This window comes from Ovis aries, chromosome 1, assembly GCF_016772045.2.
Source record: "Ovis aries strain OAR_USU_Benz2616 breed Rambouillet chromosome 1, ARS-UI_Ramb_v3.0, whole genome shotgun sequence".
Taxonomy (NCBI): Eukaryota; Metazoa; Chordata; class Mammalia; order Artiodactyla; family Bovidae; genus Ovis; species Ovis aries.
The window spans coordinates 14,517,718-14,530,465 of record NC_056054.1 but is presented as its reverse complement, the minus strand read 5'-3'; the positions used below and the strand labels follow the sequence as shown (position 1 = coordinate 14,530,465).

General features: G+C 50.5%; 1 protein-coding gene across 2 annotated transcripts; it reads left to right on the top strand.

The window, feature by feature from the left end:
* Positions 1-2,157: 2,157 nt before the first annotated feature.
* On the top strand, positions 2,158-9,420 carry MYCL (MYCL proto-oncogene, bHLH transcription factor). Of its 2 annotated transcripts, none has more exons than XM_042246096.2 (3): positions 2,158-2,362; positions 3,059-3,563; positions 6,548-9,420. In XM_042246096.2, the coding sequence occupies exons 2-3, from the start codon at positions 3,068-3,070 to the stop codon at positions 7,144-7,146; spliced, it is 1,095 nt and encodes a 364-aa protein (XP_042102030.1). In that variant the 5' UTR covers positions 2,158-2,362; positions 3,059-3,067; the 3' UTR covers positions 7,147-9,420. The 2 variants fall into 2 exon arrangements, with proteins under 2 accessions (XP_042102030.1, XP_014947373.2); XM_015091887.4 differs by lacking the exon at positions 2,158-2,362 and adding an exon at positions 2,502-2,699.
* Positions 9,421-12,748: the final 3,328 nt, after the last annotated feature.

Here is a 12,748-nt window from a genome sequence, read left to right as displayed (position 1 = left end):
GCCAGAGCTGTTAGCCCTAAAAGCAGCAGCATCTCTGCAGAACAGACGCACATTAACCAGGCTCAGGAGAGTAATATTTCAAATCAGATGCCAATTCATTAAGTTATAAGGGGAAGCAGGGCTTTGAAGCAGACTGGATCTTCTTGTTCACTGATGAGTGCATTCTCTCCCTGTGGGCGGATCTACATAGGGAACAGTGGTTTTCAGCAGGTTGCTTGGTGATCCAGATCATAAGTGAAGTGGGGAGGGGGCGGTGAATTGGGCTGTTTCAAAGAATGATGTTTCCATCTCCCTTGTTCCTGGACCAGCATCTTTGTCCCCAGACAGGGCTAGGATGACACTCTGGTGATTGCTTCTTGATCTCTGTTTTGTTGACTGTCCAGACTCCTTCTTACTAGCACCTCCTTCTCTTTAGTTGTATCAATACCTTTATTCAGGTTACAGTCTAGACTGAGCCTGACAGTGATTCTGTCTCCAGTAGGTAGACTGGCACATTTCTACATTAAAGCATTAGAGACTTGTCTCCAAACAGGCAACACATTTATGAAGCACCTCCGACGTGTCAGGCTCTGTTCTAAACTCTGGAGTTGCAGCAGTCAACAAGGCTGACATCTGACCTAGCCCTCAGTGAGCTTACAGTCTGGTGAGGAAAACAAAGTATGCCTGTGAAGGAGCAGTCTAACTCTCAGAAGACAACTTAATTTACTTTATTCTAGTTCTTGAGGTGAGGACACATCCTGGTTGTCTCCAGAAATCACCTACTACAATGAACCATGGGGAGGGGCTGTTGAGTAATGAATCTCATCTTGACAGAGAAAGAAGATCCATTTCTCAAGCACATATTCCCAAGCCTCCCATGGATTCTATGCCCCAAATCTTCCCAGTAAAATGATTTTCTGCTTAAATGTATCTGTCGTTTGTAACCAAGAACTCCGACTAGTATAGCAACCATTTCAGATATCTGTAGACCAGAGAACAAGTTCCCCAAAGACAATTCCAACCCCTCTGCCTCAGGGCTGCAACCAACCTGGAACCTCTCTGATCTGTGCCTTCCATTCAGCACAAAGCAGGACACACAGGCTCTCTCAATAAAATCTGGTTGGCTGAGTCACTTAGTAAGTTCAGTCACAAGCTGTTCTATGTACTTAAATTGCAAAGCTAGTAAGAACTAGTTGCTGCCTTCAGAGATGTCCACATGCACCTTCAAGCTAACATATGCAAAACAGAGGCTGTCATCTTTCTTTCCTTTTCTGCCAACTTGTATATCAACTCGTGTTTAGTGTCTCATGCTCCAGCCACACTGAGCTGCTTGCACATCTCACATCCCTCTGCTGGGGTTTCATCAGTGAGTAGTTTGGTGTTCTTAGACCACAGCGGTGGGAGAGAAAGACAGCAGTAATCCGGCTGCTGCTTGTAGACCAGACCTTGAAGGCCAGTTAGAGCATTCTAGATGTATTGGCTGCTATCCCAGGTTACTTTCCTTGGTCTGAATAGAATACCCCATAGTTTAGCTTTTCCTCTTCTACTGAAGGAAGTCTGTGTAGAAGAGGATACAAGGTTTATATGTCCATCATCTTGGCCAGAGATACAGCTACAATCCAGATTCTCATTTTACAGATAAGTAAATGGAGGCTTAAAAGGGCTTGACTGTAGAGCTAGCAAGTAGCAAAACAAAGGCTTGAATGAAGTTTCCAGACTCCAAACTCCCATTCTTTCCTGTATTAGGACAGCTGATACAGAATGTTTTGTGTGTGGTTTGAGGGAGGGGAATCGCCTTGATCTGTTCTTGGGGGAAAATTCTCCTTATCACCCACACCAGGAGCTAAATTTGTTCTGCTTGCCTCTCCTGGCCTAGTTCCCTTCCCTAGATACTGTCTTCTTAAACCCTCACAACAGTTCTGTGAGGTATTACCATCCCTTCATTTTATAGATGAGACTGAAGCTCAGAAAGTTTCAATTTCAGGCTCCGGAATCTTCACCACCTTGCTTCGCTGAGGTCCGTCCAGGTTTGGGAACACCAAGCTGATGAAGCGGGGCCAAAGGGTGAGGAAGACAGTGCCGGGGACCGGGCTGGGGTTTAAGGCTGAGGACCAGCAGGTGGCGCGGTCGAGGTGCGGCTGCCCCCTACCACCTCACCTCTCGCGGGCCAGACGTACCAAAACTAAACGGGGCGAGCTCGGGGAAGTAGGCTCGCGGAGCAAGGAGTAGTTTTCCTGAACCCAGAGTATGCAAGGAGCTCCGTTCTCGCTCAGCCTCCGGAGGACCTCCCGAGCCTCTCTAAAGAGTTACGACCCCACCGATCGACCGCCGGGCCGCATCAGCCCGCCGCCAGCTCCGCGCTCCGCACTGTGCAGTTCATTTGGTGGGCCTGGGACTCCACAGCCCCCACCTGTCGACCGAGGAGGCGGGGCGTGGGCGGGGCTGGTCCCGTAGGGCCCGCCCCCTGTCCCTGAGCCGCGGGCGCGCGACGAGATATAAGGCCGCTTGGAAACAATGCGCCTGCACCTCGCGCTCCCGCGCCGCTCCCGGGAGCGTCCGGGCCGCCGTGCGCGAGCGAGGGCGGGAGCGCGCGCTGGGAGGCTAGCGCTTGTGTGCGGGCCTCGCACTCGGTGGCGCGCATGTGCAAGTGTGCGGGCTGCTTCGCTGCCCCGAGCGGGCGGGGAGCCGGTCCGCTCCAGGTGGCCGGTGGCGGGAGCGAGGTGAGGCTGCGGGCAGCCTGGGAACGGGCGCGGGTTCCGGGGGACAGGCTGCAGGCTGCCTTCTGGGCACAGCGCGCCCCCGCCCGACCCGGCCGGGCCCTCGGAGCTGCGCTCCGGGCGGCGCTGGCAAAGTTTGCTTTGAACTCGCTCCCTGCAGCCTAGTCCGCGCGCTGTGAGCAGCTTCCCCAGGCACGCTGACCTGGGTCCGGGCTGCCCGGGACGCTAGGGAAGGGCGCGGGCTCCAAGCCGTGAGGTTGGAGACGTACGAGAGCCTGGCAGCCAGCTCTACTGGGGGGCCGGGGGACGCTTCCCTCCCTGGGCCCGCACCTGGGTCAGCACATCCCCCTTCCCTCCCGCAGGGAGCGGACATGGACTTCGACTCGTACCAGCACTATTTCTACGACTATGACTGCGGAGAGGATTTCTACCGCTCCACGGCGCCCAGCGAGGACATCTGGAAGAAATTCGAGCTGGTGCCGTCGCCCCCCACGTCGCCGCCCTGGAGCTCCGGTCCCGGCGACGGAGACGCGGGCCCCGGAATTGGTCCTCCGGAGCCGTGGCCCGGAGGAGGCGCCGGGGACGATGCAGAATCCCGGGGTCACTCGAAAGCTTGGGGCAGGAACTACGCTTCCATCATCCGCCGAGACTGTATGTGGAGCGGCTTTTCGGCCCGGGAACGGCTGGAGAGAGCGGTGAGCGACCGGCTTGTCGCTGGCGCGCCCCGGGGGAACCCGCCCAAGGCGCCCGCCGCCCCGGACTGCGCTCCCAGCCTCGAAGCCGGCAACCCGGCGCCCGCTGCCCCCTGTCCGCTGGGCGAGCCCAAGACCCAGGCCTGCTCGGGGTCCGAGAGCCCAAGCGACTCGGGTAAGGACCGCCCCGGGTCATCCAAGAGGGGGCACCCCATGGGTGGCCAAACCTCTGCCGCTGAGGTCAGGCACTGGGTCTGCGCAAGCCCTTCCGCCACCTCCCTCTTCCTCTGGCTGAAGCTGCCGGTGTAGCCTCCAGCGGTGTCTGTCTGGCACGTGGGAGTGTTAGTAAACAGTTTGAAGAAGTGGCGTGGGAGCCAGCGTCCCTTTGATGATGATTGGAGCCCCAGGGGACAAGGGAGACAGGGTGAGGCTTGGCACTTAGGGAGAACAATACAGGGATTGGACCACAGGGGATTTATGCCCTCCGAAGGCTGGAAAGGGTCCCTTAAGGGTCACTCCAGACTTGAATTTTTTTGTTGCTGTCTCTTTCTCTGGGAAACTCACTCCCCTGGGGAGAGAAGCTGAGAAGCCTTTTGTGCAAAGCCAAAGCCTTCATCCTTTAAAAAACCTGGTCTCCTGCCTGCTTTATTTTAAAATGACAATAATGGCTCCTCCCCCATCCCCACCTCTTACCACGTATTCATCCTCACATCACCCCTGAGACAGTAATGGAGGAATGACTGCTCCCCATTAACAGATGGAAAAACCGAGGCTTAGAAATAGGAAATCGCCAGAAGTGAACGCCAGCTTCCTGCCATCCAGCCAGCTTCTTTTGCTCAATCCTCCATCCCAACCAGGCACTTCTCTGATGTTTAGAGGAACTTACTGGTTATCTTATCTGAGAAGTGGTACATCTTGCCATTTTGCTCTGGCCTGTGGTGAGGTGTTCCTCTAGGAACAGTTCATCTGAGGGCTTTCAGCTGCTTCATTTGTATTCAACAAATGTTCACTGGCCTCTACTTTGTGCTAAGCTCTGGGGTTAGTGCTGGGGGTCACAGATATGGAGCTCCAGGCTCCCCTTCCCCATCCTTGAATGCAAGTGTACATCTCACTGAGCACAGCCTGCTGCATCTGTGCCACCAGACTGTGTCGTTCTTAGCCTAACCTCTTCTTCGAGGTGCCCATGAGAAATACTGGGGAGGGTGTTTTATAGTTTGCACACTGAGGCTTCTGTCAGATAAATCAGGACTGAAAACTCAAGTAGCTTTTAAGAATAATTAAAAAAAGAATAATTTACATGACCGTTTAGAGGGAACTGGGGAATGGGTATGGAGGTTCTCATACACTTAAGGGTGAACATAAGGAAGGAAACACAATGAAAAGTCAAAAAAATTTTTTTTCTGGTTCACTATGTTAAGGTCATTTTTAACCTGCCTGCTCTTTACACCAAGGCCTTCTGTTTGTTTAATGGCTGGAATGGGAACTTTGAGATCAAGAAACCAATAAAGATGTATCTCTACAAAAGCTGATATGGTAGAGTGGAAAGTGCATTGTTTCGGGAATCTGGAGATCTTAGTTTTAGATCCAGAATGTTATAAAGGTGCTGTGTGGACTTGGCTGACCTGGCTCTCAGTTTCTCCCTTTGCATGTTAGCGAGTTTGACCTGATCATCCAGCTGAGGACATGTCCTTGTCTGGGTAGAGTTAGACATGCTCTCTGAAAAGGAGAATGGTGTCTCACATTATTTTTTTCTTAGGCAGAACCTTCCCCAGCTATGGGGCTTAACCCTGAAGTATTAAAGGTTTGGGATGTGGGGAAGTCTCCTGTATCATTTTCTAACCTGCCCTTTACCCTGAACCTGTTTGCAAGCTCCTGGTTCACTCACAGGCCACATGGCCCAGAACAAAATGCAACAGATTGCAAACAATGAGGGGGGTGGGGAGAGTGACTGACGGCAAAGCTCAGCCAATAGGGGCTCGGGGCTGAGTAAGACCGCATTCCAAACTCCGCTCAGCCAGCCAATCACAGGTCTCGGGGCCAGGAGGGCTGAATGGTCAGGTTTTATTAATGGAGAAATAATGCGATTGTCCACACAATGGAAGCCTTCCTGACAAAGGGGCTCAAGCTTCGTGATTTGCGAAAGAGGCTGAGAACTGAGCTCTTCTGTTGTCAGGCTGAAATGCATAAAGGTGGCCTTCTCTGTGGGGGCTGCAAAACAGTGCGGAGCAGTAACGTTCTCCCCTAATTGTCCCTCTCCTGGTTGGGGTAAGCTAAGAGATCTTGGAGTAAGGGAATGATAGAGGCATGTCCAGGTGTTGCTAGTGTTTTGGCCCCTGTATCAAGACTCCCTTGCCGCTCAATTCCTGCCCCCCAACTCCTGACCCCCTAGCACAAGTAGCTTGGAAATGGTCTTTTGTACCTCTGTGAAGTTCCTGCGGCTTCTGCTGACCTGTGATTACAAATCCAATCCTCTTCTGGTCCAGGGAAGTGGGTGGGGCAGGCGACCTATAAATGATGGATGACTTTAGAAACCCACTGAACCCAGGAGCAAAATGCTCCTAAGGGAAACCCTTTCCCTCCCCTCTGTGGGTGAGGAGGGATGGGTTGTAGCCCTCCCTTCTCTGACTCTTCTGCTGAAAGGGATGGAAGAATAGAGAGGTGGGGGAATAATAGGATTTATAACTTGTGAAAAGTAACAATTCCCAAGTGCAGGCTGTGCTGGGCTGGAACAAAGGGCAGCTCTGCCCACAGACCCCTCATTTACAATTCTGATGGGGTATGAAAGAGCCCGACTGGGGAAGATCTTTATAGTTAAAACTTTGTCCCAGGCCGATAGCTCTTTCTCTCCATCCCGTCAGTGGGGGAGGGGAGAGCCTGTGCAGACTGGGGGCTGTTGGCTTGGGTCTGCCTTTTGTTCTTATCTAAGCCTTGCTGTGCAAAGAGAAATTGGAGAATATTTTCCTTCTTGCTTATTTCCCTTCCTTTCCTTCACACCACCCTTAGCCTTGATACAATTGAATCAGTTGTCTTTCTCCCCACATGAATTTGTTTATATCTAAATTGGGAAGATGTCACCTCCTTTCCCAAACTCCAGCATAGGGTCTGTGTATGTGTTTCTCATGGGGTGTGTTTCTTCTGTTGATCTCTCTTCTCGGACAGAGGGTGAAGAAATTGACGTTGTGACAGTGGAGAAGAGGCAGTCCCTGGGTGTCCGGAAGCCGGTCACCATCACGGTGCGAGCAGACCCTTTGGACCCCTGCATGAAACACTTCCACATCTCCATCCATCAACAACAGCACAACTATGCTGCCCGTTTTCCTCCAGAAAGCTGCTCCCAAGGAGAGGCTCCAGAGCCAGGGCCCCGTGAAGATGGTCTGAAGACAGATGCACCAGAAGAAAAGGAAGATGAGGCAGATGAAGAAATTGTGAGTCTCCCACCTGTAGAAAGCGAGCCTTCCCAGTCCTGCAACCCCAAACCTGTCAGTTCTGACACTGAGGACGTGACCAAGAGGAAGAACCATAACTTCCTGGAGCGCAAAAGGCGGAATGACCTCCGTTCCAGGTTCTTGGCCCTGAGGGATCAGGTCCCTACCCTGGCCACCTGCTCCAAGGCCCCCAAAGTTGTGATCCTGAGCAAGGCCTTGGAATACTTGCAGGCCCTAGTGGGAGCCGAGAAGAGGATGGCTACGGAGAAAAGGCAGCTCCGGTGTCGGCAGCAACAGCTGCAGAAGAGAATCGCGTACCTCAGTGGCTATTAACTGACCAAAGTCTGACTGCTCTGTCTTCACAGAGACCCAAGTTTATTTTTTAACCTTCCCTCTTCCCCTTAGGAATTTGCACATTTCAGTTCAGGTGGGGCGGCCTGGACAATAGATTCCCAGAATGCATTGCAGCCGGTGCACACACAAGAAGGGCTTGCATTCTTGGAAACCTTGCAACCCGGCTCTCCCTCTGCCCTGACTTGCGGGAGCGCAGTGGCTTCTCTGGCTCCTTTGGCTTCTCAGGCAGGCAGCACTGAGGAGACTCTGGGTTTGTTGAGCTCACTAGCTCCGAAGAAAAGCCTGACAGATGCTATGCAACAGGTGGTGGACGTTGTCAGGGGGCTCCAGCCTGCATGAAATCTCACACTGCGGATGAGTCTTAGACTGAGAAAGGATGCTCCCACTGGTGTCTCTGGGGTGACGCTAGGACAGCTGGGCTTGGATGCTCTCCCCAGGCTCCTTTTTCCAAGAGACATACGAGCTGTCTTAAGTGAAGACGAGCTCGCAGACTTGATCAACAGGGACCATTACCTCACTGTCAGACACTTTACAGTAGCTGAGGAGTCAGAAACCTTTAGCATATATATATTCCCATGTTAGTTGACACCCCTCCTCCCAGTCTCCATGCTGCGATCTTGAGATCTTGAGAACTTTTAACGCGCTTGGCCTCTTAGATTCTTTGTCTCAAGGCCCTCCGGGCCCTTTCCTCTGAGGGCAGAGACCATCCCATCCCCACCAGGAGCTTTTTTGGTTTCCTTCCACCTTTGTTATGCAATGGGCTCTAAGGCCTTTTCCTACAGGTCAGAAATACTTCCCCAGGACACAGGGCAAAGCGTCCCAGCCTGTGACCGTGGGAAGGTTTGGAGTCCTGGCTGCGAAAGTGTTCCCTGCCCAGGTGTTTTCCATCTTGGAAATCCTCTCAAAGCAGATGTCAGGCACCTGAGGGGGAAGAGCTGTACCACTTCCTCTTTCCCACTTCCCTCTCATCTCAACCCCTGACTGATAACTTTGAAGTTCTACTCAGTTCAGTTCAGTCGCTCAGTCGTGTCTGACTCTTTGCAACCCCATGGATTGCAGCACGCCAGGCCTCCCTGTCCATCACCAACTTCTCGAGTTTATTCAAACTCATGTCCATTGAGTCAGTGATGCTAGAACCATACAAACCTGTGCTTCTCTTGCAACTCCAAGGAGCTTGCTGTCCCTGTAGCCACCCTTGGGCCCTCTGCCAGCCTGACATGAGTCAGAATCCCATTCCCAGAATCTGGGCCTTATTGCAATTCTTACTGGGAGAGCCGCTGGGACTCATCCAGTGCTCCAGAAGGTGGATTAGCTTCCTGGTGGGTTTTTAAGAAGCTTCCAGGAGCTCTGCTCAGTGGACCATGATGGATTTTACCCAACTGGGCTCAGCCTCTCCAGGTGGATTCTAGGCACAGCCTCCAATCTGAGAAAGTCACCTAACCCAACAAGTGTCACGTGGGCAACCCCTAAGTCTAGCCTGGAAGAAAGATCGGCCCTTCCAGCACTCTGCCCAGGGCAGCAGGTGCCTACTGGATGGGGGTTTGAAAATGGGGGAGGGAAGGAAGCTAGAGTGCTATACGTGGCTCTGGGAAGCCAGCTGCTACTTCTAAACCTGTTATGCATGATGGTCTGTTCCTGAGGTTGCTTCCTGGCCTCAGAGAACCCCAGTGGAACTTGCAAAAAGCCCCCCGCTTCTGGAGCATGGTTTTGGGGAGCCAACTGACTTCTGGAACTATCTCTGGAGAACAGGTGGGATGTAGGTTATTGATGTCTCACCTGAAGAGCTTGGGTTTTATAAGCTGCTGTTGGGTATTATGCTGGGAGCAGTCTTCTTTTTAATACTGTATTTTTGTATGCCTTTTGCAAAGTGGTGTTAATTGTTTTTGTACAAGAAAAAAAAAAAAAGAACTCTGGGGCAATTCTCCTGCTGCAAAAGTCTGATTTATTTTAAAAGGCAGATTTACCTGAAATTTTGTATTTAGTTGTGAATACTGATTGCCTGATTTTAAAATGTTGCCTTCTGGGACATCTTCTAATAAAAGATTTCTCAAATGTGTCAGAGGTGGGGGTGGGGGGAGCTTATGCCCACCATGCCTCCCAGAACCTAGGGACACTGTTTTTTAGGGTAGCCACAAGCGATCTCTAACCATGTTGCTAACCTGGTCACTCCACCCTGGGTTCCTGAAATGCCATTTTAAACATGTCTAAACAACGTAAGTTCAGTACTCAGTAAACACAAAATTGTCTTGTGAATTCCAGAGTGCTGAATTTGTATTTTAGAAGGCTTGAAATCCTGGTGTTCCACCATTAATTCATCCTGTGCCTTTTACCTTTACCTGAAAGCCCTAGTTTCCCTACTTGTAAAATGGGGATAATTGCTACTTCCCAAGGGATTGTTGTTATTTAGTCGCTAAGATGCATTTACCTCTTTTGCAACCCTATGAACTGTATAGCTTGCCAGGCTCCTCTGTCCATGAGATTTCCCAGGCAAGCATACTGGAGTGAGTTGCGATTTCCTTCTCCAGGGGATCGAACTCACATCTCCTGCATTGGCAGGCAGACACTTTACAACTGAGCCACGAGGGAAGCTTATCGCAGGGATTGGCAGGCATTAAATGTAGACTTTTTCTTTTTCAACTGCAAGGCTTGTGGGATCTTAGTTCTCCTACCAGGGATTGAACCTTGGCCATTGGCAGTGACAGTGCAGAGTCTTAATCACTGGACCACCAGAGTATAGACTTTAAACTGCTTTTAAACTGTAAAGCCTTAAATCTTTTCAGGTGGTACTTTTACCATAGGTAGTTTAATACCTTTTTTTTTTTTTTAACCATGCCTACCGCCCTGTGGGCTTCAGGAGACGTAAGAGATGTGGGTTTGATTCCTGGGTTGGGAAGATCCCTGGAGAAGGGAGTGACAACCCACTCCAGTATTCTTGCATGGAGAATCCACATGGACAGAGGAGCCTGGAGGGCTACAGTCCAAAGGGTCACAAAAAGTCAGACATGATTGAAGCGACTGAGCATGCATGCATTCACTGCCTTGCAGGATCTTGATTCTTTGACCAGGGATCAAACCCAAGCCGCCTGCAATAGAAGCGCAGAGTCCTAACCACTGGGCAACCAGGGAGTTCCCTTGCAGGATGTCTTTTTAAAAATTTTATGAGAATCGGTGATATAATCTGATTTTTTTTTCCTTTCTCCTTTGATTAATACAGGAACATAGTTCTCAGAAACTTGCTCTAAATGCAAGAGGGGAGACTTTAATAATAGCCACTCCTAATGGAGCACTGCCGATCTCTAAGCACCTTGCTCCTTCCTACATGTTAGACCACACCAATCATGTGCCGGGGCTACAGAAGAAGGAACCAAGGTTCTAAGGGTGAAACATAACTGCCCAACGTTGCACAGCTAGTAAGTAAATGAGTTCAAGGGATGTGAAACCAGCTTTGCCTGTCTCTAGAGCCAGAGGTCTTAACCACCACATAATAATGATCAGCTTCTTTTGTTATCATGGGGTGTGTAGAGGAAGTAGACAGGGAATTTCATCACTTAACTGCTTGCTGGAACTATCTCCTTGGGGCCACTGTGCCTGCCACTTATTGGGATGAAGTGGAGCAAATGTCCTGTGAACAGCCACTCTGCCCATTTGTGGGTTGAGTAGGTTCGTCTTGCCCCAGAGAAGCCCCTTCTAGGACTATGAAAGGAAAACAGATGCAGGTCAGAAAAACCATGCGCATCATGGTAAGAGAAGGCCACTGTATCTCATGTAATCCTGCCTTACAGCTGAGACCTGGGTCGATATTACCCACCTGCATTCCTACGAAGCTTGAGTCCAAAAGCTACTATAAATTCCTCACATTTACAAAGTGACTCTCATCACAGCCTGGTAAGTAAGCAATATCTGCCACTTGGTACTGGAGCCCAGGTAGTTTTTTTGTTTTGGTTTTTTGGCCACACCTTGTGGCTTGCGGGATCTTAGTTCCCTGAGCAAGGATGGAACCCGTGCCCCCTGCAGTGGAATGGAGTCCTAACCACTGGACCACCAGGAAGTCCCCCAGACAGGTTTCTTGCTCAAGGTCACAGATCAGAATCCAAATCCCCAAACCAGTCTTCTGGCAGGTAAACTTACCACTCCACCCCTATGACCCCTAGGTCCCCAAAGCCAGGGCATAAATAGCTGTTTCATAAAACAGACTTGGATTACTGGGATACTTTCCTTAAAATTCCATATCCCTCTTTTAGCTCTAGTCGCTCTGTTCCCATTGAGCGTAACATCCTTTTTTGGGGGGCTGTGCTGGATCTTTCTCGGTGTGCTCGGGCTTTCTCTAGTTGCGGCGACCGGGGTCTACTCTTCTTTACAGTACGAGGGCTTCTCATCATGGTGGCCTCTCTTGTTGCGGTGCATGGACTCCAGAGCGCAGGCTCAGTAGTAGTGGCGCGTGGGATCCCAAGGCATGTGGGATCTAGGTATCAGCCCCATGTGCCCTGCATTGGCAGATGGACTCAACCACTGGACCAGCAGGGAAGTCCCCATTCTTCTGCTTTGGAGGCCATTTGTTAAGAAATAAGAAAATTTGTAGGGGCTTCTCTCCCATTACTAGACCTTGAAAAAATTCATGAGTGCTCAGTAAAATCCTAAGAACTCCTAGGTACAGGGCCTACAGCTGATGCTAATGTTGCTTTACATTGCTTAATTCTCACAATAACCTGGAGAAAAGGATGGTATCAGCTCCATTTCACAGGTGAGCAAATTGGAGCTCAGAGACATTGAAGTCATTTGTCTGAGCCCAGACAGCTAGTACAGACTGCCTGGCTTGCCTGACTCTAAGCTTCAGTTCCTTTGAGTCTGAAACTCTGCTGAGAAAGGAGTGGGAATAAAGCCATCTCCTGGGGGGAAGAAAGGGTGTTTCTGGAATGTGAAGTATTTTAAGCTCCTTCCTAGCTCACTTCTGCAGACTCCTACCTCTATCTTTGTCTGAAAATAGCCAGGAGTTTATTCCTGGATTTCGGAGAAAAATTTCTACAAATTAGGTTTGCCTCTGAACAGTACACTTAAGGGACTACATTCCCCTCCCAGAGATGTGAACGTAGATAATAAGGAACAGCTGAGAAGACACACGTGGCATGGGAAAGAAAGACCATCTGCTCTGTTAGACAATCAAAGGCTAAATGGAGTGCTTAACTCCTGCCCCTATTGGTTGCTATTTTAGGGGGACTGAGACAGGTTGAACTATCTTAGAAGTGCTGAATTTATCTTAAGTGCCCCTGGAGTCAGAGTATTTCAGAATATGCACTTTAGAAGGAGAAGGGATGGGTGCAGGGGTAGAGGGGCAGGCGGTGAGGGGAGGTGGGGGCTGGGGATGGTTTTGTTGATCTGGAAGGTGATAGGGGGTGTGAAAGAGGACTCGAAGGATAAGATAACCAGTGGGAGATGACTGATGACTGGGTGACTAGGGAGGGCAAAGGGGAGGTCTCTAAATATGTTAGCTAAAGTTCCATGGGGGTGTGGACATTTCTACTTTAAGCTTAGTGGACAGCTCTTAATGTCTTTATTTAGAATTGCTGCTAAAGGGATCAACCAT